The 25,259-nt window shown below is 48.2% G+C and overlaps 1 protein-coding gene across 1 annotated transcript; it reads left to right on the top strand.

Moving 5' to 3' along the window:
* Nucleotides 1-842: 842 nt before the first annotated feature.
* On the top strand, nucleotides 843-21,724 carry LOC117802448. Its single transcript, XM_034661703.1, has 3 exons — nucleotides 843-1,264; nucleotides 19,204-19,325; nucleotides 21,561-21,724. The coding sequence occupies exons 1-3, from the start codon at nucleotides 843-845 to the stop codon at nucleotides 21,722-21,724; spliced, it is 708 nt and encodes a 235-aa protein (XP_034517594.1).
* Nucleotides 21,725-25,259: the final 3,535 nt, after the last annotated feature.

The raw sequence follows: 25,259 nt of genomic DNA, 5'->3' as shown, positions 1-25,259 counted from the left end.
AGCAGGGAGGACCCTTTTCCAGCCATCACAGTCACTTTCAGCCCTCCTGCGAATGTGTCAGCCTAACCTAGGTCAGAGAATAGTCCCTACAACTTGGAACAAACTCCGTCAAGGGTAGGAGCTACCATCATTTTACCCGGGAAGTTTCCACCCAAGTCACCATCTACCCCCAGAAAAGTGCTCACGCAGCAGTTGGAGAGGCAGGCAAAAACTTGGCACGGTCTCGTTGCTCCTAAGGATTAACTAACCTTGACCTTGGCTGTGCAACCAAACTCACTGCCCTGACGGGGGGCTCCAGTCAGGTCCCCAGCCTCCTCCTGCCCTCCCGTTCGGCACCCTCAACCTCCAGCCTTTCGGGGTTAAGAGCCCTAATTACACTCAGAAGTGAGGCGTGTATGCTCTTCTGAGTGCACACACACTCACGTTCAAGAGAGTAGAGCCCTTCTGGAGAAAAACAGTGATTAAGAATGGGATGCATCATCCCTTTGACTTGGAGGTAAAACTTTATGGTAAAGAGCCTCTCCTCCAAAGAAAAGCGCCCGCCGCTGCGGGAAGGAGCTGCCGCTGGGGCACCGCAAACCCCTCCGCTAACCACGCTAACCACGCGGCTCCCATGCCACATTCGCTCCTCACCCATCCGCTCGTGGATGGAGCACAGCATTTTAAATCCCGCTGCTCTTTGTCCTCCCCTTCAGCAAGTCCCGAGCCACCCTCCAGAGCTGGGGACGACAGTCCGAAGACAACGTGCTTCCCCACCACTGCAACAGGTCGTGCATGCCAAAGGAAAATGAATTTTCCAAAACATGTTTTCCAAATTGTCTAAAACTACGCCATCGGAGAATATGCTCCCCCGAAACGATTTTGCTTTAGCCTTAGCGAGCCCCGCAGGCAGTCCTCCGGCCAGGAGTGCCTGCGCGCTCAGGACCGAGGGAAGAGGAGGCAGACACGTTACCGTTGAGCGGGGCTGGGCGGGCCGGCTGTTCCTTAAAGCAGAGGAGCAGGAGGACTGCGGCAGCGTGCAGGCTGCGGGGCATCGCGCGGCGGGTGCGGGCGCGGGCGCGGGCGCGCCGCCGGGGCTCCTGCTGCCTCTGCTCCCGCGCTGGGGACCGCGTGCGCGCAGCCGGGCCGTGCGAGCGCGCCTGCTCTTTGGGCGCCCGGCGCGGCGCGGGCCTCTTTTATGGAGCGACTCAGCCCCAACACATGATGTCATCGTGTGCGAGGGAGAACGCCCTGCCTACGGGAGGTCTGGCGCCCCGGGTGCGAGGTGAGTTGTAGCCCGACTTGCGCCGCGCTCCGCGGGGCCGCGCTCACCTGGGAACCCAGGCCTCTCCGTGGCGCCGCGGGCAGGGGTGGGGGAGAGCCGCCCGCCTCCGCCCCACCGGGAAGGGCGCGTCTAGGGACTGACTCCAGTGGTCCCTTGCCTTTGGCTGCCGCTACCCTTACTGAGAAGCCCCCTAAATATAATACCATATGGATAAGTGCCCCGCCAGGGCCCCCGTCCAGTCGTGTGCCTGCCAAGACAAGGCCACACGTTAGGGACTGGCAAGGAGAGCAGAGAGGCTGCGTTCCAACTCAGAATTTCTGCGGATTGTACAGTGCAGCCTGATAAGGTCTTGCTTTTTCATTTGGACGCAAAGAAATCAATTTAGTACAGGTAAATAGCACAGCGGGGTACATGGTGAACCGCCTTCCGAGGCAATTAGACTTCCCCTAGTAACATGTAAGCTCCTTCACAGCATCAATCCGTTCTCTAGGAAGCTGGGGGAGTCCTTCTGTGGGTTAGCAGTAAGAAAAAGACTGATTTATTGAGTACCCACTATATGTCAGGCACTGTCCTAGGTGTTTTGCTTTGTGGTCTGGGTTCTGCTTCCAGTGCATATTATCACCACCTGTTGCTCGTTTCTGCCCACTTTTCACACCCATGCGTGTTCGTTTAAGTACATGTATGCATACATCGAGTCATATACGTTTGGCTCTGATCCTGCTTCGTATTTAGTTCATGTTCACTTGTCAAGTCAAAGGTTTTATTAACCTGCTGCCTCCAGTACTCGGTAAATCTTCCTCCTGCTGTTACTACCCCTTGCCGTTCCCACTTTCCTGGTCGTTTGTGCTTCTGGCTTCCCTGGGCCTCCCAGTGTCTGCTCTGCTCGCCATCCTGGGCTCAGTTTCCTTCCTGCTCTGTGACCTTGCCTATTCTCTTGGCTCCTTGCCACCTACAGACATTGCTTAGACCACATGGTCTAATGAAGGGCACCCACCCAGCCCTGGTACGTGACCCCTGATTGTGCGACTTGGCCCATCCTGCCCTATTCTCTTGGCCACAGCAGCCTGACCAGCCCCACATCTCTCGGGTCTGTGCTGACTCTCAGCCTATGTGAAGTCTCGGGCTGGCCTTAGCGACCAGGGCCACCACTTGTCCAAGCAGGTTTGGGAGGGATAGGGCAGCTTCTGTGCTGAGAGTCCCCAGGAAGCGCATACCACCCACATTAAAAGGGGTGTTACTGTTCCGTCTGTATCAACTCAGCGATTGTTTGCATTAATAAAGAGCTCCCGGAGTCTTTTTAAGGAAATAGTTACAAAGACAATCTTGTTACCAGCACTTCCAGACCACAGCAGGCTTAAGGATGACCTTTTCTGCCTGCAAATCTTGATAAAGAACCTTGAATAAGTTCCAGAGCAGTGAGTGAACAGTTCACTTGTGGCTCTTAAGACATTCCTGTCTCTGATTTGTCATCAAGGACTTTAGAAGATGAAATGTACTTGAAGGACACAAGGGATAGGGAAGAGCAACTGCGGCTTCAGAAAAGCACATACTGAACCCATGCAGATGAAATCACTCATCCCACAACTCACGACTAGTTACAGGGAAACCGGGCCATGCACACACATCTGGTCTCTCTCAGTTCATTTGTTTTAGCATTATGTGTGGCTAAACATTAAGTTCAGTTTGTCCTGGAACATGCATCTCTAAGTGTTCTTCAAGGATCCCCAGAGATGGGGGGGGGGTGTTAAAAAAAAAAGGGGGATGGATTTAATAGAACAGTGAGGCAAGATTGTGAACTGGGTTTGATGGAGAGAAAGGAGAGGGTTGGGATGTTTACTGCTTGTATGGATCAGAGATGTGGTTAATTAGTAAAGAAAGGATAGCAATTAAAAGAGAATTGAGGATATAAACTGAGATTCAATTTCTCTAAGTGCTTTGAGTGATTTTTTCTTCCAAAACATTCTGGAGGATTAGAAGGGTGGGAAAGCAAACAGGAATGGATGGCATGACCCACCTTCTAAAGTACTGAAGCCAGACGTCAAGCACCCCCTTGCCCCCCCCCCAAACAGCACAAACCTAACCAGCTTAAGTTCCCAACTCTGGGAATCCTCCCTGCCAGAGGCTCCCTGAGGCCTGCGTAACTGGACACGTCTGGGCTCGCTTTGCCATCATCAGATGGGTCGCTCATCAGCCAATAACTAAGCCATTGCTCAATGGGTTAAGGTGGAAAAGGGACCTTCAGCACTCAAAATGTGGCAACTGGCCACCAAATGACATGCCCAGACAGAAGGCTCCAGGGAGAGGAGCTCCTGTACGGTGTCACCATCGGAATTGACAAGAGGGCGAGGCTGATGAGTCAAAAGGTAGAGGAGTGTGGAGGAAAGGAGCCTCAGATTTGGTGTCTGGAGGTCCGGGCCGAAGTGCCTGCCCCACCGCTACCTACTGAATGGCCTCGACAGCGGCACAGCCTCTCGACATTTCAGGTTCCTCATCTGTAAAGTGCAGGTTGTCATCCCGGCCCCTGGGTCCCTAACAGAATTGAGATCTGGCTGGATGAGATAAGGCGAGTGGAAAATTTTCTGTTCATTCATTCACCCTTTGTGTGCCAGGCACTGTGCTAGGCTTCGTCCTTGCTGTCAGAGAGTGTGTAAATACAAAACGGTCTCATGAACAGCTATATAATTCAGATTGGAATAAGTGTGAAGCAAGGTTGATATATAACCAGAAGGGATCCAGTCTGTCCTGGGGCAGTGAGAGGAGACATCATCCATGTAAGAATTAGATTCTGTGACTTCATAAAACCTTCGAAACGCACAGCTAATACCATGGGCTCTTCTTTCTCAAAGTTGGCCCCATTTGCTCATACACAAGTGAGTCCTTGGCCTGTCAGGCATAACGGTGCCAGTACAGAGACTTTGATTTCTCAAGGTAAGAGTTAGCCCTCCAAATAGTGTCACTCAATTGGGAATGCACCTTTTTATGGGGTCAATGAAAGGACTGGTAGGAAGAGAACTAGCATTTATTGACTACCTACTGTTTGCCTGACACTGTGCATGGCACTTCATTCTTACAACAGCAATCTATGGGGAGGGTGTTGACTTTGCCATTTTACAGATGAGGGATCTGAGGCTTGGAAAGGTTAAGTACTTTCCTCGAGTGAGGCTTTTGAGTGGCAGAGACTGAAGCCTCAACCAGGTGATTCCCTGTCTCCACGGCCTGGGAAGGCTCTTTCCACAGCTCTCCTAGCACATAACTTAGATGGGGATTTTCTACTTCTGGATCCTGCTGAGATGAAGGTTCTCCAGTTTTCTAGATGTCGCGATCATTTGTTGATGAGGGTCACAGTGTGCCTATTCTGGTCTGGCAATGAGATCGTGCTCAGCATGGGACATAGCTGTGTCCTCCTCCCAGTCCCCACGGGGTGACTGGGAGCCTCTGCCCTCTGGTCAATGCAGAGCTCACCCGCCAAAATGTGCGACCAGGAGCCTGAGACCACAGAGCTCTGACTCGACCCGGTTCTCCAGCCGGTGGGAATATGAGGCCGACTGTGTAGTCCCTTGTAATATCAGTGTGCTCTGCTTCGACCAAGGAAAGGGGGTATGGAGGAAAGTGGAGAGAGAGGGAGAAGAGAGGAGGAAGGAAGGGAGGAAGGAAGGGGAGGGAAGGAGAGGACAAAGGTAAGGAAGAAGGAAGGAAAAAGCCAAGGGCAGTGATTGAGGTTTTGCACGGATGCTTCGATCCTAGAACAAGTGTCTAGGTCTTAGGAAATACAGTCCCTTTTGTAGCTTTATCCACATTCACTCCTTCACCTGTGAAGCCGTGGCCTGGAGTCACGGCCTCTGTGTGAACCCTGGCCACCCTGCTCGCTTTCTGGCAGGATCCGCTGCAGGGCAGAGTTCCAGGCCTATCGCACATCTCCTGGCCAGCATCTGCCTCGGCTTTCGGATCTGTTAAGCCGAAATAAGAGTGTCTAATCCCACCCCGTGTTGTGAGTGTGGGATGAGACCGTGGATGTGGAAGTGCTTTGGAAAACCAATTAAAAGTACCTGACATGCCTAAGAGAGAGGGCTCGAAACAAAAGTTGTCTTGATCTCAGCCTTGGCTTACTAATCGAAGAAAGCAAAAACCGGATTCCAGCAAGGGACCGTAAATTCTCATTCAGCCCCTGCCACCAGTTACCATGGCAACCTGTGGTTCGGGTCCACCTACTTGTCCACTGACGCCTGTAGCGATGGCTTCTGTCGGGTGGGCAATCGTGGCTCATCATCAGCATTTTTATAAAGCCCTCTTCATGATTAATAAAAAAAAATGACAATAATTTAAAATTCTATGCACGGGGACTAAGTTAAGTTAGCATGTTAAGTGAAAACAAACATTGGTGCAATATTTTCCTCTTTCCAGGTAAACTATTCTGAAAACCATGGTCAGCTGTCAAGAGCCTGTAAGAGATATAGTTAGACTGCGGTAACAGAAGTTTTCTCACACCCGTCTCCTTTCACCCCTGCCGGTTGGATGCACTCTTCTCTAGCCCAGGGGTTTGGTCCAGCTCCTGTTCTTGTTCTCAGGGTGAAGCACTGTCCTCTCTCAGCCCTGTCTTTCAAACCAAAGGACAGTCCTAGAGACATCCCAGCAAGCGCACGGTGCCGACCTCCAGTGAGTCGTCCTAACATCAATCCTGACAACTTCTGCCCGGGGTTAGGAGGCCCAGTGACACGGGAGAAAGAGTTTGGCATCCCATGAACCCGGGTTTTGAAAGTCAGCTCCACCGCTCACTACTCATGGGAAATTGGGCAAGTCACTTAACCTCTCTGAGTTTCAATTTCCTATTTTCCTTTTTAAAGAGACAAGGGCCATAGAGTAAGTATACCTCCAAACAGCAATAGGGAGGAATAAATATAGTAAGCAAGGCCTGTAAAGAACTTAGCCCAGGGGCGTATAATGAGCACCATATTAATGGTAGTTCTCTGCTGTAGAAAGGCCTCGAATGGCTGAAGGGGGACTGTTTCACTCACAGTTCCTAGTTTAGGCAACGCCACCAACTTCCCTCATTTGGGCAACCACACCAACTTTCATGAACCCTAAGAGAAGAATGAATGATGATTTCCAGACATCTCTTTCTCCTAATTCTACACATAGGCCTCTCAAAGAATGTCGCTTCTGTCCCAACAAACCAGTCTTCCTACTGAAGCAACGATGCCTCTTAATCAAGTAGACTCTGAATTACTCTATCACAGGAAATGCCTGATCGCTAGAATCTTGGAGCTGGGAGGTATTCCTGAGCTCAGAGATACCACGTGCTATTAGAATAAGCTGGTAAGTTCCCCTTGCTTAGATGCTCTGGTTCTGTACAATTGCAGGAATCGATAACCTGATCCCTCATTTCTGTTCCTTTCGAAGAAAACTGGCAAGCGACTCCCACCTTCTTTTGGCCCCAGTGCCTGACAGAGAGCTCAGTAGGCAGGGACCCTGGTGCAGTTAACATGGCTGGTTTCGTGGCATGGACAGGTGGGGGCCAGGGAGCTTCCTTACAGACCCTTCAAGTCGAGCTGCTTCTCTGGCCAGAGGCCAGCCCTGGCAAGGATCCAGGTCCCTCTCAAGCCCCGAAAAAGGGCTCAGGTGTGCCCAGTGGCCAGGAGAACAGATAGGCAGCCAAGGCTTTGTAGTTCTCTCACCCAGGACAGTACAGACTATGAACTAGAGATACTTCCCTGAGGAGAGGAGGCGTGGTGAGCTCACAGAGTAGAGAAGTCTTCTCTAAGGGGGGAACTTCTTTATGCCCGCCCCCTTCCCCGTCCTTGAAGTTTAGAGTTTGGGGCTCAGGGGAGAGGAGAGGGGCTGGAGGTTAGGTCAATCGCGAATCGCCAGTGATTTCATCAATCATGCCCACGTAATGAAGCCTCTATAAAAAAACTGAAAGGACAGGGTTCGGAGAGCTTATGGGTTGGTGAGCACGTGGAGATGTGGGGACAGGGGTCCTGGAGAGACGTGAAAGCTCCGAGCTCCTTCCACAGACCTCGCCCCTGTGCTGTTCTTCCATCTGTCCCTGAGTTATACCCTGTTATGGTAAATGGGTGAGCGAGAAAAAAAAAAGAGTTTGAGGCTCACCTTGCAGTGGAATAAATTATAACTGGATTCCTTACATCTGCATTTCAGTTTTTTTAGCACCGATATGCAAAAATTAGGGTTTTTTCCAAAGATTTTTTGTATTTATTTGAGAAAGAGAGAAAGCAGAGGGAGGGGCAGAGGGGGAGAGAGAGGGACAAGCAGACTCCTCGCTGAGCATGAAGTCCGACTCGGCTTGATCCCCTGACCCCCGAGATCATGACCTGCACCGAAACCAAGCGTCAGACACTTAACTGACTGAGCCACCCAGGCGCCCCTGCAAAAGTTATTTTTAATAGACATATCTGTGTTATCTCTACTCAAGGGGATTTTGTGGATGGTAGAAATGATGGCAAGAGACAGAGTCTTTAAAGGATGTTTGTAGAATTAGAAAATTAGAACCCAGAAACTTGGGCTCTTTCTTCAAATTCTGTTTCCCCTGGGGGGGTGGGGGACAGGAAAGGGAAATACCTCAGATACTGCACTCATTCCATTTTTATGACAGAGACTGTGCCATTTAATTCCAGTGAGAATTTGTAAAATTCTTTTGAGACATTTAGGGAGGACTCCATACGCCCTGATTCAAAGTGTATTGACGCTTGCACCGTAGAGTTGTTTGTTTTCAGTGAAGGCATCTGATCTGTGATAACAAGGATCCCGAAGGTCGTTACACCTCTGAGAGAAAAACCATGTTAACACAGTTCAAAGGAAAGAAATCAATTCAGAGATAGTGAATAAAAGAAATGCCATCATAATAGGTGTATAACTAACTGCCTGCAGAAAGGAGATGGGGAAGGGGGCAGAGAAAAGTTACGGAAGGAACGGTGCTAACTTGGAGCCGTTGTCCAGACTAAAGGGGAAGCTCAGAGAAGTGGAGGATAACTCCGTGGTCTTCCACCTGGGGGATGAGCAACATGGTGACTTTGTGAAGATTCAGCAGAGTCTGACGCTGGACAAAGGCCGCGACTGGAAGCAGAACTTTCAGCATTGAACTAGAACAGGGAAACATCCTGGCCAAATGATTTTTATAAACAAAAGTATTTCGAGGGAATTCATAAAAGGAAAAAAATTGCCCACTAATCCATCCTAGCTGACAATGACTTCTTGTACATTCCATTCTCGTTCTTGTCCATGTCAACAAAAAATATTTCTCCAGTTACTAGCAAGTAAATATACCATATTGTGTATACAACTTTTTAATAAAAAAACTTGCATTGGATTATAAGCACTTTCCTACATTTCTACGTGATCTTAATAATTTTTACATCAACAGTATCTTTTTTTTAGATTTATTTATTTATTTTAGAGACAGAGAGAGAGAGAGCAAGCAGGAGGGAGGGGCGGAGGGATAGGGAGTCAGTCTTAAGCAGACTGTGTGCTGAGCCTGGAGCCCAATGTGGGGTTCAGTCTTATGACCCTGAGATCAGGACCTGAGCTGGAACCAGGAGTCGGATGCTCGACTGACCGAGCCACCCAGGCGCCCCTCCATTGATAACATCTTAAGACAAGTTTCAAGGAGTCGTGAAACCTGGGAAGACTAGCAATTTAAAACAGGGAGTCAAGTTTCTTGAGGGACTTCCTCAGGAAGATCAAGAAATTCCTAGAAGAGCAACGAAGATACAATTTGAGGGATTCAGATAAATATGACAATGGGTAGATTGTCTGTAGAGCTGTGGGCTGATGACTTTGGGGACAAGGGGAAGTGATTGCATACATAGCGCTGGCCAGGAAGTGAGCCCACTAGGACAGGGCCAAGTTCATAGCCCGGGGCAGGAGCGGCCATAGTGCGTGACAATGAGTCTTCATTCTAAGTTCACATGGTGCTCAGTGTTTCATTAATAGGCCCTCTAAAGAAGCTTCTGGGCCTCAGAGCTCCTAAAGAGCCTAAGAGCCAAGATCAAGAACCAAGGACACTCAATGGAGGGAAAAGTTTGGGGAGACATCAGAGTCAGACATCCAGGACGGGCGTTTTATTCCTTGTCCCACTACTAAGCTGACAACCACCCTCCTCTCACTCATGGTTCTGCTTTTGCTCTCCTCTTCTCTGTTTCACTTCTTCCTTCCCCTTGAACTTTCTCCGCCTTTTAGTCTGAAGAATCATGGGCTGTGGTCATCAGTTCCATAGATGAAGTGATGTGCTGGGGAACCTAAGGCAGGAAGAAGGGAGGGAGGAACTCAGACCTGGAGGAGGGATTAGCGAGGGCAGTAGGAAGGAAAAACTATGAAGACAGTGTCCCAAGAAACAAGGTGACAGTTTTCCTTGTTACACTTCTGTATTGTTTAGCTTGGCTTTTTTTTTTTTTAAGCAAATCTGTTACAAACTGAAAGGCACACAAGTTAAATTTTAAAAACATTGAAAAAGGCAAAATTTTTTTTTAAGATGTCATTTATTTATTTGAGCGTGAGTAGGCAAGAGAGAAAGAGAGAGAGAACATGAGTGGGGGCAGCAGTGGAGGCAGAGGAAGAAACAGACTCCCTGCTGAGCAGGGAGCCCAACACGGGGCTCGATCCCAGGACCCCGGGATCATGACCTGAACCGAAGGCAGATGCTTAATGGGCTGAGCCACCCAGGTGCCCCAAATATTTTCTTTTTTAAAATAAAAGAAGCAATAGTCTAGTGTTGAACAAAAATTCACCTGAGCAAATTTGAAGATGTAAGTGGCTTCATTAAGTGATTCAAGAATCAGGCAGCATCCCATCGTGCAAATGGAAGGGAGCTGCCCAGAGGAGTTGTGCCAAATGAAAGGTTTTCAGTAGGAGAAAGAGTGGGACAAAGAGGTTATTAGCTAAAGAAAGGATTGTTCCAGGGAAGGGCACCTTCCCTTAGGGGACAGGATGGTGGTCTCATCCTGCAGAGTACTTATCTTCCCTTGGGGGGTGGATGGAGAGGACCCACGTGACAGATTGCCTCATGGGTGCTGACCAGAATACCCCTGACTGACCGCTGAAGACCGCCTTTCCAGGAGAGGTTGAAACTACAGTGAGGTTAGGCATTAAGTTAGGTTTCAAGACTTGGCCTCAGAGATGCCATGTTGAACCCACGGTTCTTTGTCTCACCACCCAAGGAAGAGTCAGTAGTGCCCAGAAAAGCAGCGGAAGGATCCCAAGCGGCAAGAGCAAGAAAAAGTCTTGGACAACAGGCGGTCCTGGTCTGTGCCCCCGAGAAATCTGGTTCTGCAAACACACAGAGTGAGCCATGAGCCACGTAGGAGAGAAATGACAACTGATGAGCGATGGGTCATTTAAAAATGTCAGCAGGGAAGACAAGGAGAAGGGGCAAGGGCAGAGGGAGACTTAAAGATTTGGAAAACTTGAGGCAAATAAGGAGAATAAGACGAGCTGCCATTTCTGAAGCCAGGAGGGAACATTCCAGATGGAGGAGAGCTGGAGAAAAAGGGCCAAGAGGAGCAAGGAGAGAGCAGTTGTGGCGGGGGGAGGGGGGCACTGCAGAAAACCGGTTCAGATTTTTGAAAACTCTGTAGTAGGGAAAGCTTCCAAACCAGTATAAAACGGAGAATATCGTTAGAATGAAGCCCTGTGTCCCCATCACCCAGCTTCGACAACTGACAACTCCTGCCCGACCTTGCTGCTTCTGCCCTCAGCAACTCATTACCCCTTCCCCAGAGGGTTTGGAACAAATTCATGTCTCAACATTCTTTCAGTGGTTCCCAACCTTGCTGAGCATCAAAACCCCCTAGAGGACCTGTTCAAACACAGATTGCTGGACCCCAGCGTGGGTTCTGATCAACAGGTCTGGGGTGGGACTGAGAATCTGCATTTCTGACAGGTTCCCGGATGATGCCGGTGCTGCAGATCCAGGGGCCACCCTTTGACAACCATTGTACGATTTCATCTGGATGTACTTCTCTCTCAAAAAGGACCCCCATATTGAGAACATGATCCCAGTGTTACTACCACTCACGAGAATCTGTCGTAATTCATTAGCATCCTGATTTCCCAGCGGTCCTCTCGGTGGTTCTGTTAACCACTTGTTTGATTTGGGCTCCAAAAAGGTCCGTGCATTGCAGTTGGTTCCTACGTCTCTTTCGGCTCCTCTGACCTCCGGGTGGGGTTTGAATCGGTAGCACGAGGAGTACTTTGAGGAGTTGCACGGACACATGTGCAGCTGTGTGGGTGGAAAGACCACGGCCCTCGGGTCCGAATCAGGGGTTGGACCGGTCATTGAAGGGCTCTAAGCTCACTTGCCTCGTTTGTAAAAGGAAGGGAATAAGCCTATCTCGTGGGAAACTTGTGAGAATTACATGAAAAGTAAGCCTGTGGTACATGGTTGGGCTAATGAAATCAGAAGACGTGGGTTCACAGACGCTCTGTGACCTTGGGACCAGAGGCAGGTACTTGTCTAAGCTCCAGTTTCCTAATCAATAAAATGGGGATAATAATAGCATTTTAGGGGCGCCTGGGTGGCTCAGTCAGTTGAGCATCCGACTCTTGGTTTTGACTCAGGTCATGATCTCAGGGTCATTAGATCGAGCCCCGAGTTGGGCTCCGTGCACAGCAGGAAGTCTGCTTGAAGATGCTCTCTCTCTCCGCCCCCTCCACTCTCATGCTCGCTCCCTCTCTCTCTCTCTAAAATAAATAAACAGAATCTTTAAAAAAAGAATAGTATTTAGAGGGTTGTGAATGAGCTAAGGGGTTATTGTGTGCAGTTTCTGTTTTTAAACCCACCGTTCCCCTGGCAGATACCCTGCACTCCCTGCTGCCAGCACTCTGGTGAGATGAATGTCTGTGCTGATGATGCTTTAGGAACTGAGCAAGGGTTTCTCCGAAGCAGATGCCCAGGAGGGGAATGGCTGAGTTAGAATGTCTGTGCCAATGGTCTCTGACAAAGTACTGCCAGGTTATCCCTGAGAACCACAGAACTCTTGGCCTCTAGACACTCCATCCAAACCCCTCCACTGAGACACTGGACGGCATTCTAGCAGGGCTTGGGTAGCTTAAGTTCATTGCTACGATGAGCGCAGCCCCCTTGGAGTGTTCACCTGGAATGGAAGCTCATGTGGCCAGGAGAATTTGCTTCTCCTCTAGATAAGCACCGATGAACAACGCCACACGGCCTCTTTACATGGACTGAGTGCTCTTAATACCCGCCTCCGTGCCTTTCCCTGTTGCACATCCTGTAAGTATCTCCCTGCCTTAGCAATGTTAACAGCCTTTTGTTTTGAGGAAGTGGTGTCCCGTCTCCCTGGATTCTTTTTCCCTCTTGCAACATAGTTACTGAATACAACCTGTCCCCACTGTTGGAACTGGTGTCCCGCTTCGTTTATCTTTGACCTGCCCTGGAAGAGTGCGAGCAGGAAAGTTTCAAACCTTGCCAGAATTTGGTGTTATCCGGTTTCCTGACTTTTGCCAACCTAGTGGGTAAAAAAGAGATCTCTTGCTCTTGTTTTCATTTTCAGGTATCTGTAACTGGTGGGATTGAGCAAAATTAGTGGGCTTTCTTGTGTGAGTCACATATTCGTATTCTTTGTCCATTTTTCTATTAGGTTCTCTTTTTCTGATTGACCAGTAGGACTTTCTTATATATTCTAGGTAATAATCCCTGTTGGTTTTAGAAGTCTCAAATATTTTTTCTTAGTCTATCACCTGTCAGCTGATTCTGGTAAGAATATCCATTATTATCATTAATTCTGAAATAGTCAAATCCCTCAACTTTTTTGGCCTTTGATTGCACTTTTTAGGTCTTGTTTTTAAGATTTTATTTATTTATTTGAGAGAGCGAGAGAGCATGAGCAGGAGGAGGGGCAAAGGGAAAGGGAGAGGGAGAGGCAGACTCCCCACTGAGCAAGGATCCTGATGCAGGGCTCTATGCCAGGATCCTGGGATCATGACCTGAGCCAAAGGCAGACGCATAACCGACTGAGCCACCCAGGCGCCCCATAGGTCTGGTGTTTAGAAGAATTCTTCCCTGCTTAAAAATCATAAATGTATTCTCCTATATATATTTCTATGTATTTGTACAGTTGCCTTTCACATTCATAGCTTTAATGCATCTGAAGTCCACTTTTGTTTATAGGTGCTGAGGATTCAACTTCATTTTTCTCCACGTAGTGGTCAGTTTCCTGGTACTGTCTACTAAGCAGCTTACCTGTCCCCATTGGTCTGTGGTGCCCTTGCCCAGCCATCAGGTGCGCTCACGCCCAGAAACATAAGTGCACACGTATCCATTGCTGGGCACTTTGTGGCCCTCACTCTGTGTGCACGTTTCTGCACCACGGTGTTTATCACCTGGCTCTGAAGTGTAGTGGGGCGAGTCCCTTCTCTTTGCTCTTTTCTCAAAATTAACGAATTATGGACCTCGATTTTATTCTCCCATATAAGTTTCTGAATATGTATTTTCATGCCACCAAAGAAATTGTGGGAATGTATCAAAATCGCCTTACGTCTTTAGATTAACTTTGGGAGGATTGGTCTTTACGTGCCAGGGAGTCGTGTCCGTCACTACAGCGTATCTCTCGGCTTGTTCAAGTCTTCTACTGTTTACATTTCTGTTTACATTTCTGCTCCAAAAATCATTTTGAGCTTTTCAGGAAGTTAATTTTTAGGTACTTTATAATTTTGTTGCTCTCATGAAAGGTATGTTATTTTCTATTACATTCTCTGGTTAAATATTGCAGATATAGAAGAACGCTTCTGGTTTCTGTAAGCGGATCTTGTTCCTGACATCCTAACCAGGATTCTATTAATTCTGTGGGGTTTTCTATGTAGGTGATCAGATCACTTGTAAAGAATGATAGGCTTGTCACTTCCTTTCTTGTTTTTTCTTTGCTTTTCTTTTTTTAAGTAGGCACTACACCCAACATGGGGCTTGAACTCGTGATCCAAAGATCAGGGGTCGCATGCTCTACCAATGAGCCAGCCAGGCACCTGTCACTTCCTTGCAAATCCTTATACCTATTACTTCTTAACACGTTGGCCAACACCTCCAGGACTCTATGGAGTAGTATCAGTTCCTGTTCTTAGAGGGAATGTGGATTTACCTGCGCCCATTATCTTCTTCCCCGCCCCGGGGGTTAGCCTGCCCTCGTGCAGCCACAAGCTCTCTTTCCTACTGGTGCAGGACTAGTGATTCTGTTTTGTCTTGTTGGGATAAGCCATAATCTGTCCATGGAAATATGGGGGAGAGAAAGAGCCCAAGATAAAAGCTTCCCCACCTGTGCCACCTTGCCCCTTCTCCTGTAGACTACAGACACAAACACACATACCCTGGGACCCAATTATTTGCTGTCCTCTAGAAGCTTCTCACAGTTATTACATTAGAGACTCAGATTCACCAGCTGCCGCGTTTCTGAGGCACTCCCAGCACTGAGTTGAGCAAGATAGCCAGTAGCCTAAAATGGGTTGCCATGTTATCGGGATCCAGAAGCCAGAGTGACATTTCTAAAATAATTACCATCCTGAGAATGCTTTAATCACGGGCCATTGAAGGCCCTCTTGTAAACTCTTTAATAAGAGCATTCAAGGACTTAACAAGTTGGCCTCACCAACTTTTCCACTTACCACAGCATACCCCATACTCAGACCATCCTGCGTGATCTTTTTCTGAATGTGTGTCCATTAAACCTTATCTGTTGACCATACAGGTCCCTTGGCGGGGAATTCTCACCCTTTTTCCACAATGAGAAAGCCTAATCATTCATCAAGGCTCGGAATAAAAGTCATCAGTCTCATGTGTCTTCCCAAGTTTATCTCATTGGCGTCAATCATCCCTTCCCCCATGCTTCGCAGAGCACTTCTCTGTCAGGTTTGCCTCACAGTTTGTTGTGAGCTATCTCGCTGTCCCATGAGATGGAGGCTGCGAGGAGGACAAGGACTGTGTTTTCCTCCTCTCTATCTCTGCAGCCATTCTTCGCACCTAGTAAATGCTCAGTAAATGCTTATTCATCAAATTAAAGGCTGGAGATCACAAATTATAGGAAAAAAAAACTCATTAGTAAAGATGAAGTAATGCTCTTGCCTAACTAATCTTCATTCCAGCAGGATCGAATGTGGATTTGCAGAGGTGTCGTTCTCTGCAGTAATACTCAGCAACATGCAAATGGGAACAAGAACCAGCACGGAAAACGCCTCGCCAGTCTCTTTATTATGCAGTACACCCTTGGGTGCTGTAGTAACAGGTGTTCAACCTATGCAGTGTGCAGCAACTATCCAGAACATTGTACTTGGGGCACCCGGGTGACTCGGTCGGTTAAGCGTCCGACTCTTGATTTCGGCTCAAGTTGTGATCTCAGGGTCGTGGGATCAAGCCCTGCGTCAGGCTCCATGCTGAGCTTGGAGCCTGCTGAAGATTCTTTCTCCCTCTCCCTCTACCCCTCCCCCCACTCGTGCACACTCGCGCTCTCTCTCAAAAAAGGAACAAATTGCACCTGTAAAGTCTAACATTTGGGGCAACTGTGGAAGTTAACATGTGGCCAGATGTTCCTGGGTCTCCGCTCCTGAATGACACTCCTACTCGCACCGTGTGCTTCACACAGCCCTTGAAGTGTACCTGGTTATAGGTGAAGATTGTAAGATAAATGGAATTTCTTGTGAACTCTTGCCTTTGCTTTCGATAGAAGTTTCCAGTAAGTGGGAGAGATTTGTCACGTTGTAGAGGAGATGTGGGAATAAGTTTATCTTGTTGCGTTTCTTTGAGTGATACATAGCTCTTCTTGTGTGTTTATTCTTTTGGCATGTCTGGGCAATAGATAAAGAAGGTATTATTATCTATCTATGTATAAAAGCTGGGATATATACATATCATTATTATATAAAATATATCGTTATTATACAAAAGCTGAGGGGAAAAGGAATCAAAGTCATTTTCTTCTGCGGATTGCTGCAGCAGTGGCCCTCAGTTCGTTCGCTCCTCTTTATAGCCACGTCCTTGGGTGGCACCTTTCACACTGACTCCAGCTGTGGTCATGTAACTTGCTTTGGCCGGAGACAAGAGCAGATATGACCCGAGCAGAAATTTTAAAGCGCTTGCATATCGAAGCTTGCCCTCTCTTCCTGCTCTTTGCTACCCTGAGAATGCAGTGGGGAGATCGCCATGTGAAGCCTGGGCTGGAGGATGGGAGAGCGTGTGGAGCTGGGACAAGCCATCCCAGCAGCATCCTCCTCAGCAAGCGAGCCTATGGATCCAGGTTGGTAAGTGAGGCCAGCCAGCCCCAGAGGCGCCCCCTACCGACCTCAGAGAGCCATCACATCAGCTAGATCAGAACTGTCCAAATGCGTCGCGGAATCGTGAGGAATAATAAATGTTGTTTCAAGCCACTAAGTTTCAAGGTGGCTCGTGACACAGCAAAACCTAGCTAGTACATTCCCCGAGGAAGCCTATTCAGGCTAGAATCCAGAGGTCCTGGTCCCCAGGCTCCTGTTTAATTGCTGTGACTCCTTTTCTAGTCAAAGCGCAGGTTGAGATACGCAAAACCTCTGTATCTCAGGTATGATCAAGCCTCTTCTTGAATTCCTGAAGGCAAAGGCCATGACTTTGTTTTTCCGGTTGGCTTAGTACATTGCTTTATTCATAAACTATGCTCAGTACAGCATATTACTTTTCTGAAAGGGAATGAAAGTTTAATTCTTATGAGGATAGAAGGTGAGAGCTACATATGGTATGTATGACTCTCAAAATTTATATAGGGCACAGATACTTCTAGCTACAAAGAAGGTTTTAGACTAACAATCTAAAAAAACAGAAAGGAAGGAAAAAGCAAGGGCCATGTTTTTGTCCCCATGGCACAAAACAGACTCTTGCAGAGCCACTGAACTGAACAACTTTGGATAGCACCATTCATATTGCGGTCTATGTGAATAGTGCCCCCAGGTTGTGCAGTGCACAACATATACAGCTGTACATAAGGCCCCTGCCTGGCAATAGTAAATGTTTAGTGAATGAATGAGCAAGCAAGCGAGTGAGCATGTGTGCATGCATACATATCATGTTTGTGGCATCTAGCAGAGTTTTAACTGGAAAGGAAAATCAAATTATAATGAGTATCCCTGTTTAGTGGGGTCCCAAAGCACAACCACTTTGCTTTTGGTGTGAAAAGGTAAGAAAATAGCCAAATAAATTGTGTAGATCAAATATAGATTCAGAGAAAAACTTTCACCAAATGTTGCAGGTTAAAAAAATAATAATAAATAAAAATTCATTCTGGTTAATGGTGACACCTAGTGGTGTATCAAAACTGTGGGTTTTCCTTGGAGTAAACTCATTTTATACATCAGAATAGGAGTCCTCGGGACGGTGGACTCCTGCTCCATCAACAGATTAGGCAGTTAAGGCCCACAGGCCTCCCATGGTCAGCACAGGTAGGACGCTTGTTGTTGCAGAATCTAGCCCTGGAGAGGCCATTCCAGCGGTGCTGTCACAGAGACCTCAGAATAACGGCCAGAAGCGGTAGGAAGCTCCCTCCCAGGGTCCCAGGGTCCCTCACTGTCTCATAAGACAGTGGTCCTCAGTTTTTCCCACTTGCTTCTTCTATTTGTCCGTTGCCAAAATAGCCAACCCACGCGGCTATTTAAATTCAAATGAATTAAAACCAAATGAAAAATTGGGTCCCTCGCCTTTCAAGTGCTCAACAGCACTAGTGGCCACTGTTTTCATGCAGACTGTGAGCCTCTCCATCATTGCAGAAAACCCTGCAGGAAAGCCCGGGCCTGGAGCTTGCTTACCTACCTCTCTCCAACTCTTTCCATTCTCCAGGCCTCTTCTCTAAGTGGTGATTCTGCTCTTCCCCTCCCTGCCTGCACACCCCAGTTTATTTGGTAGCTTTCTGTTTTCTGTATATTATTATGTAAACTCGTCAAGGTGACCTTGCCAAGTGAACACAAAAATATATAATCATATTGGATAGTTTATTCAGGACAGTCAATGATTCACAGCGTCTTGTTTTCCATGCATTGGAACATATCAAAATATTTTTAAACTCAACACATCAACACATCATTTAAAACAATTATAGCCCGGGCTTTTTTTAATTCTGTTTTTTAAATCCTCAGGTTTCTGCCTTTCGACTTTATCTTGAGTTAAAGTACCTTTAAAATTAAACAGAACATCTTTTTTTATGCTTGAAAAAATATTTTTTAAGATTTTATTTTTAAGTAATCTCTACACCCAGTGTAGGGCTCGAACTTACAACCCTGAGATCAAGAGTCACATGCTCTACCAACTGGGCCAGCACTCTGAAAAAATACTTTTTTTATGCATAGAACTGCTTTGAAATAATACACGGGAAACTTTTTGTTGAATACTCTTTTATATTTTAATTTTTACCAGATTTTTATGGGTGTATATGTGTATATATGTATCTGTGTGTGTATTTATCTCTGTGTATAACTTTTTAAATTAAATTTAATTCTAAATTACTTTTGAAATTTAAAATCATATCTGAAAATAAATGTTACAACCCTGAGAGGATCAAACCAAAGACTTTCCAGGAAAAAATGAGCTCTTGGAGAGAAGATAATTTCTGAATGAGCCTGCAATGTTTGGGTGGTGATGCGTCTCCTCAAAGAAATAAGGAAGGTGGGGAGGGTTGTAACACTGCATTGACTTTAGATTTATGTCTAATGGCGATTCGCCCAGAATCAGAATGCACTGACCAGTGGCCCTCTTGACTGTTGATAGAAATTTACATTAGGAAGAGAGCCTTCCTTTTCTTCCCACCCCTAATTGGAGAGGAAAGACTGAGAGCCTGTCCCTTTGGCACCCACCTCAAAAGGGACCTTGGAAAATGCTAGCAGCTCAGATCCTCACCTCTCTCTCAGTAAGGGCTTGATGAACAAAGTGAAAGCTACTATCTTTCTTCCTTTTCCTCCGCTCCCCCCGTTAGGTATGGCCACCTGTCTTCCTTGGAACCACTGGATTTCAAGGAAGAAAACAGGATGAAGCTTGAGATCTTGCCTGACTTCAAATCTGGCTTCAGCCCAAAGTTACTTCAAAACTTGGATTTATGTAGGATTTATGTAAAGACTTGTATTTCTTTTTCTTTTTTTTTTTTTTAAGATTTTATTTATTTAGAGAGAGAGAACATGCGAGCGGGGAGAGGGGCAAAGGGAGAGGGAAAGAGAGAATCTCCAGCAGACTCCATGTTGAGCACGGAGCCCCATGTGGGCTCGATTCCATGACCCCGAGATCACGACCTGAGCCGAAACCAAGAGTCAGGCGCTTAACTGACTGAGCCCCCAGGTGCCTCAAGGCTTGTATTTCTTTACAAAGAGATTTGGAGACCAGGATAGAACCAAGCATACCTATAAGATAAGCAACCGCTCTACGGCCAGTTTGAGAAAAAGGGAAACCGAGGCAGGGGACAGTAAATGTGATGTGAGCTGGGATTGGCAGCCAGTACTTTTGACTTCCCGTAAGCCAAGTCACACCAAAACCGTATAATCATATGCCCGACAGAACTGGAACATCTCTGTGTGGATTCCTCTAAATAAAGTGTGCCTGGACCGTGCCAGCCAAGGGGGTTGGTTTGTGGTTCTTGCCGACTGTGGACTTGTGTGGTGCTAGCCTGGCCTCGGGTGGAATCGTGGTCCTCCTGAAAGAACAGAGGCATATGTGTTGGCTCCGCAGAACATGCAGGAGTCCCTCTCTAACGGTGCTCTGTGTTAGGAAGACGGGCAGCCTCCCATCCCTTCGGCGCAGGACCTGCATGGTCCTTATCCCAAGGCAGACTGGCCATGGGAAACGGAAAACTCAGGATCATCAGTGCTACAAAGGCCCTTAAAACACTTGCAGTCCATCCTTCATTTTATGGAGCAGGAAACTGAGGCCCCAACAGGCTAGGAGGTCAAGTGACCTTCCTAAGATTATATAAGGGGAGAACAGTGCCACAGCCTCCCGCCAGGCCTGCCAAACCACTTGGTGCCCCTTCGCCAGCACCATGCCAGCATCCCTAAAGCCCTCGGGGCAAAGACTTCCTTGGCCTCATGGAAAGACGTGAGCGCCTTCACAGTGTCCCTTCGTTAACATGAAGATTGACACACTGAGGATTCCTCGGCGTGTGTTTTCAGGTCAGATTTCATTTTATTTATTATTATTTTTTAAAAGATTTGAGAAAGAGAGAGTGCATGTGCGAGCAGGGGAAGAGGGAGAGAGTTGAGGCTAGAAAGGAAAGTGGAGGCCAGTGTGTGCAAAAGTTTGCTTTGAATCCCGTGGGGTTTTTAGTCTCATTTGTACAAAATGCCTCATAGGAGCAAACAATGGGGATGGTCTCTTTTAACTCTGATGGATCCATGGGGCCAGCATCCAGAACAGCCGGCTCCAAGTCCCCCTGTCGCCTCTAGCCAACCAAACTCCTGCCCCCTCCCTTCTTTTGCACCTGGGGCCTGCTGCTTCCCTGGCTCGGGCCCTCCTGCCTCACCTCCTCCAGTTTCAAACTCCGGGAGCCCCGGCCTCCTCAGGGGCCACCCCACACTGCCTCTCAGCGCACGGTGTGGTTCACGCTACTTCTGATTTGGGCTCTGTCCACCTGACCCAGCCCGGCAGCCAGCATCGGTCCTGGGCATTGAATCCCCAGTTCTGCACTCCCCCTGCGCCCACCCCAGTCCCCCTGGGACATGTTCTCTCTGTCCTGCAAGAGGGTTAAAAACCACCAGACTGGGAAAGAGGCAGGCACAGTGTCTTTCCTTGTCTACCAGGAAAACTGGGCAGCCTGAAACAGAACTGTGGAGGAGAGGAGTGTATCAGCCTTTGAAAAAGCACCTAGGCCTTGGTTCCTGAGTTTTGTGGAATCTTATGTGATAGTGTTTGCAAGTATGAAAACCCCAGATGTGAAATAAGGCTCCCTAGACAGTGGCCTGGGAGCACCCTCTGACCCAAGCTTTGCACTTGTGACTTTCTATAAGCAGACTTTTTGATAGGAAGCCCTGGGAGCCACTGCTTCTGGCTGCATACATTGGGGAAACTTCTTCACCCCAGTAAGCCGCAGTCTCCACATCTATGAAATGGGACTAATAAAACCAATGCAAGATGTTGTGAGGATTAAATGCAGTAATGTATGTAGAGGCCTTCCTGCCTAGAGACACTCCGTAAATGATGGTCAGGATAATTCGGGTTGATTTGGTCAGCTGCCCGCCTCCGGGCCTCTTCCGTTACACCAGCATGAACTCCCTTCATGAGGTGGTTGAGCATCTGGCCCCAAACCCTCAGATAGACCCCCTGCCCGGCGCCATTCCCTCTGACCAGATCCGAAGACCAGAGCTTCCTCCCAGACCTCTGTGGTGGGTCGAGATGTGGGTCTCCGGACGGCCGCCCGTGCTAGCAGCAGCACTTCCTCCAGGGCAGGCAGCGGAGACAAAACCAAATCTGTGGGCGCCAGTAGCGCAGCGCCCCCCCCCACGCCCCGTTAGCTGGGCCTTTACGGGAGGGGCTGCCCCAGGGGCCTGAGGCGGGGCTTTCCCTGAAGCCGTCGTGGCTTCCACACCAGTTAGGGGTCTTGCCGCGCCTGGCACAACCAAATCCCGGGGGCCACGGGGGGGGGCGACTTAGCACGGGTGCTCTGCTCAGCCCACAAGGCCGAAGTCATTCTCCCGGTGCTCTGCACATGGGAGGGGGCTGCTGGGGGTTCTGCCCCCCGGGTGCTCTGTGCGGACAAGCGCTACTCTGTCTTGGAGGAAGGCGTGAAATCATGATTGTGGCACCGCTGAGGACACAACAAAGAGCCACACACGTGTAGGGATCCCAGCTGTGAGTTCGGGCGGGAGCCACACCCCGACGGCTTCCCGGGCCTCCGGAGCCTGTGCCGACAGCCTGCTGTGATGCTGGAGCAGGTTGCATGGTTCACCAGCGCGGTTCTCCAGCACCTCCTTTCTTTTCAGACGAGGTGGATTAAATCACATCCTCATCAGACTGGGTAGATGCCCCCAGCTGGGTCTGGAGTAAGCCGTGTTGATGAGATAATTCAGACTCCAAGCTTGTCCCCACACTTACTTGTGCACACCCCTAAGGGATTCTGGCAGCTCCAAAAAGTAGAAAACCAGTTGCTTTTGATCCTGGCATACAGTTTGCTCTCATATTGTGGGAGAGCAATTATTAACTTGTCTTAACTTGACGTTCAGAAACATATCAGTATCTGTTTTTTATTAACTATGTCCCACCAGACAGTGTAAGACAAATGGAGGGAAAGGTAAAGCTTTGAACATTATCTTCGGGACCAGCTAGAGGAAAATTAAGAAAGAACAATCATATTAGCATGTATTCAGTTCCTCCCTCCCCTAGATATTGTCTGCATTCTCCTTTTATCCTAACAATAATGGTGGGACCTATTATTGCCATTTTTAAACAAATGAATCTCAGCTATTGGCATAAGCAATATTTTACCTGGTTTTTTTTACGATGAAAAGTAAATGAAGCTTTATGTCCACATTTAATAAAGCAATGGGGATGCTTTTCTCCCTCTACCAAAACACAAGTTCTGGCAAATGTGTTGGTTGCATGATTCTCGTATGTTCTTTGAATATTTCCCATCGGTTCTTCTTTGGGCAGGCTCCCTGCTTATGTTTGCCGGGGCTAAAGCAAGAATGAAAATGGGGGCTCCCTGGCCCGCAGCTCATGCTGCTGCTCTGTGCATCCTCTGTTCTGTTCCTCACAGCAGAGGGCCTTGTATCTTGTACGCAGATAATCCTGTCCAAACTTCATTCTCGCGCTCCCACTGGAGCGCCCCTTGGCTACCTCTTGGGCCCCTTGGTGTGCACAACAGACACACTGCCCACCTTTGGGAGGGCGGATCTGGGGAAAAGTTCATCAAAGGCCCTAGAAGAGGGCTTGGGATCATTTCAACAGAGAATTCCAGGGTCCCGGGCACCCAGAGTCTGATCTGGAAGGCGCTTCTTGTCCCTGGCCCCCCTTGACTCCTCCTCACTCCACGGGGAAGAGCCCAGGCATAGGAAGGCCTGAGCAGATGGTCCTATAAAGCAGAGTGTGTGGGACGGGAACCCTGACTGCCTGACCCAAGGGCGATATTTAGTACTGTGTGCCGATGCCAGCCCAGCTGGGAAGCCAAGGGGAGAAGCATTGGCTGTCCTGGCCCCAGAGGACCAATAAGCATATCCCTGGACCCCAGTGCAAGTCCCCAGAGTGGAACTCAGAAGGACTGGATGCCCTTTGCACCTAAAAGTCTCCTTAAGCTGGCCTCAAGCCACTGCTCCCAACTTACTCCCAGCCTGTTTCCAATTAAGGAGCATCCTCCCCCCCCCCCGCCAGTAAAAGGATCTAGGCCTGAAGCGGCTGCTGCAGGCGACCTAACCCGCCAGGGCCCACCGAGCATGCAAACTGACAAGGTGAAGGAACCAGAGACGACAGGCTCCAAGACCAGACAGAGGAACAGACGCGAAAAATGGGTGCTCAGTTCCTGCTTCCATTCCTGAGTATAGTACCTGGACGAAGGTGTTTACAGACCTGGAACTTAGTGGGTGAGGAAATTGTGCAGAAGCAGGTCTCGAAACCTGCCACTTAAGTCGTGTAACAACTCTGAGCCTCGGTTCTTGACTATGAAACAAGAATAGATCTCCTCCCGGGGGTTTTGTAATGTGTACGTGGAGATAATGTAAACAAAAATGTTTTATGCTATAAAGTGCTTCACAGATGTAAGGGAGTGTTGCTGGTTGATTTGGAGATCTTATCAAGTCACTTTTAAAAAATAGTTTTAACGTGGTGTACTTTGTATACCATAAAATTCACCCATTTGAAGTGTACAACTCGGTGATTTTTTTCGGTAAAGTAACAGAGTTGTGCAACCCTCGCCACAATCCAGTTCTGGAACATTTCCATCACCCCAGAGGGACCCCTGATGCCCATTTGCTGCAGAGCCCCCCCTCCCCCAGCCTGAGGCAACCATGGATCTGGTTTCTGTTGCTTTAGATTTGTCCTTGTCTGGACATTTCCTATAAACGGAGTCCTATAATATGTAGTGTTTTATATTCGAGTTACTTTTTACAACATTTTATATGTTGTCTTTTCCTTTTCTACTCTGCAATTCCCAACTCACCAGATGATTTTATCCTAAAAGTTTATGTCTTGAATTGGCCTTTGAACCTCACTTACACTTTCCAAAAGAAATGATGTTTTAAGTCATGGTTAAGTTCCCAGGCCAACTCCCGATGCCTGTTTAACCCCAAACAGAGCTGAACTGGAGTATGAATACTTCTTCCAGCCTGAACTTTGGGTCCTGGGAGGAGGGGGCTGTGGAATACAGAAGGGACATAGGAAAAGGTCCCCTCCTGCTTTCCCCTGTACAAGGTGCTCCCAGTCACATCTTCGGGATGGGCAATACTTCCTTGGGCACCTCTCTCTAGATCAGAGTGGGATCCTTGGATTGCCTGCACTGGAATTCATCATTCAACAGAAGCGTTTTGAGAGCCACTGAGAGCCAAGCATCTATTCTCGGGCCCCGTCGCATATTCGGGAACAGAATCTCTGCGGGTAGACCCGAGGAACCGGTCCTATTTTACAAGCCCTCCAAGAGATGAGAATGCACAAGGAAGTCTGCATCTTCTGTGTGGGACTGGCTGTCCCTGAGTTTCAGAGGCCCTAAGCCCTCCAGGCCTAGGCTAGCCACCCAGTACTGATTACGTACCCCCCATGCAATGAACAAAACGCCCTTCCCTCGTGTAGCTCTTGTCTGCTAGATAATAAAACAGCCTCCAGCATCCAGCACCGCCCCTGTGCATTTCTGTATTTTCCAGATTTTGTCTAATAGTTTAAAATTAGAAGGAGGGAAAACATAACATAGGCTAAACTGGATTCTATAGCCATCCGTCCTTCCCTGCTCGGAGCCCTAGTACACTGAATGGCTTGATTGGCTCCCTCCCTCTTGCTGGGCTCGAGCTTCCGCAGGACGGGCTGCCTTTGCCCTATTCCTGCTGCCGAGCACCGTGGCTGGCACAC

Source organism: Ailuropoda melanoleuca, chromosome 5 (genome assembly GCF_002007445.2).
Source record: "Ailuropoda melanoleuca isolate Jingjing chromosome 5, ASM200744v2, whole genome shotgun sequence".
Classification (NCBI taxonomy): domain Eukaryota; kingdom Metazoa; phylum Chordata; class Mammalia; order Carnivora; family Ursidae; genus Ailuropoda; species Ailuropoda melanoleuca.
The sequence above is the reverse complement of the archived record's forward strand: the minus strand, read 5'-3'. Positions and strand labels throughout refer to the sequence as shown.

What these genes read in the sequence shown, in the direction of transcription:
- LOC117802448 (XM_034661703.1), top strand. Translation starts at nt 843, where the DNA reads ATGCTCCCCCGAAACGATTTTGCTTTAGCCTTAGCGAGCCCCGCAGGC. An exon ending in TCTGGCGCCCCGGGTGCGAG is followed by an intron (nt 1,265 to 19,203) that starts GTGAGTTGTAGC and finishes TCCCCCCGTTAG; the next exon opens with GTATGGCCACCTGTCTTCCT. An exon ending in ACTTCAAAACTTGGATTTAT is followed by an intron (nt 19,326 to 21,560) that starts GTAGGATTTATG and finishes CCCTCTGACCAG; the next exon opens with ATCCGAAGACCAGAGCTTCC.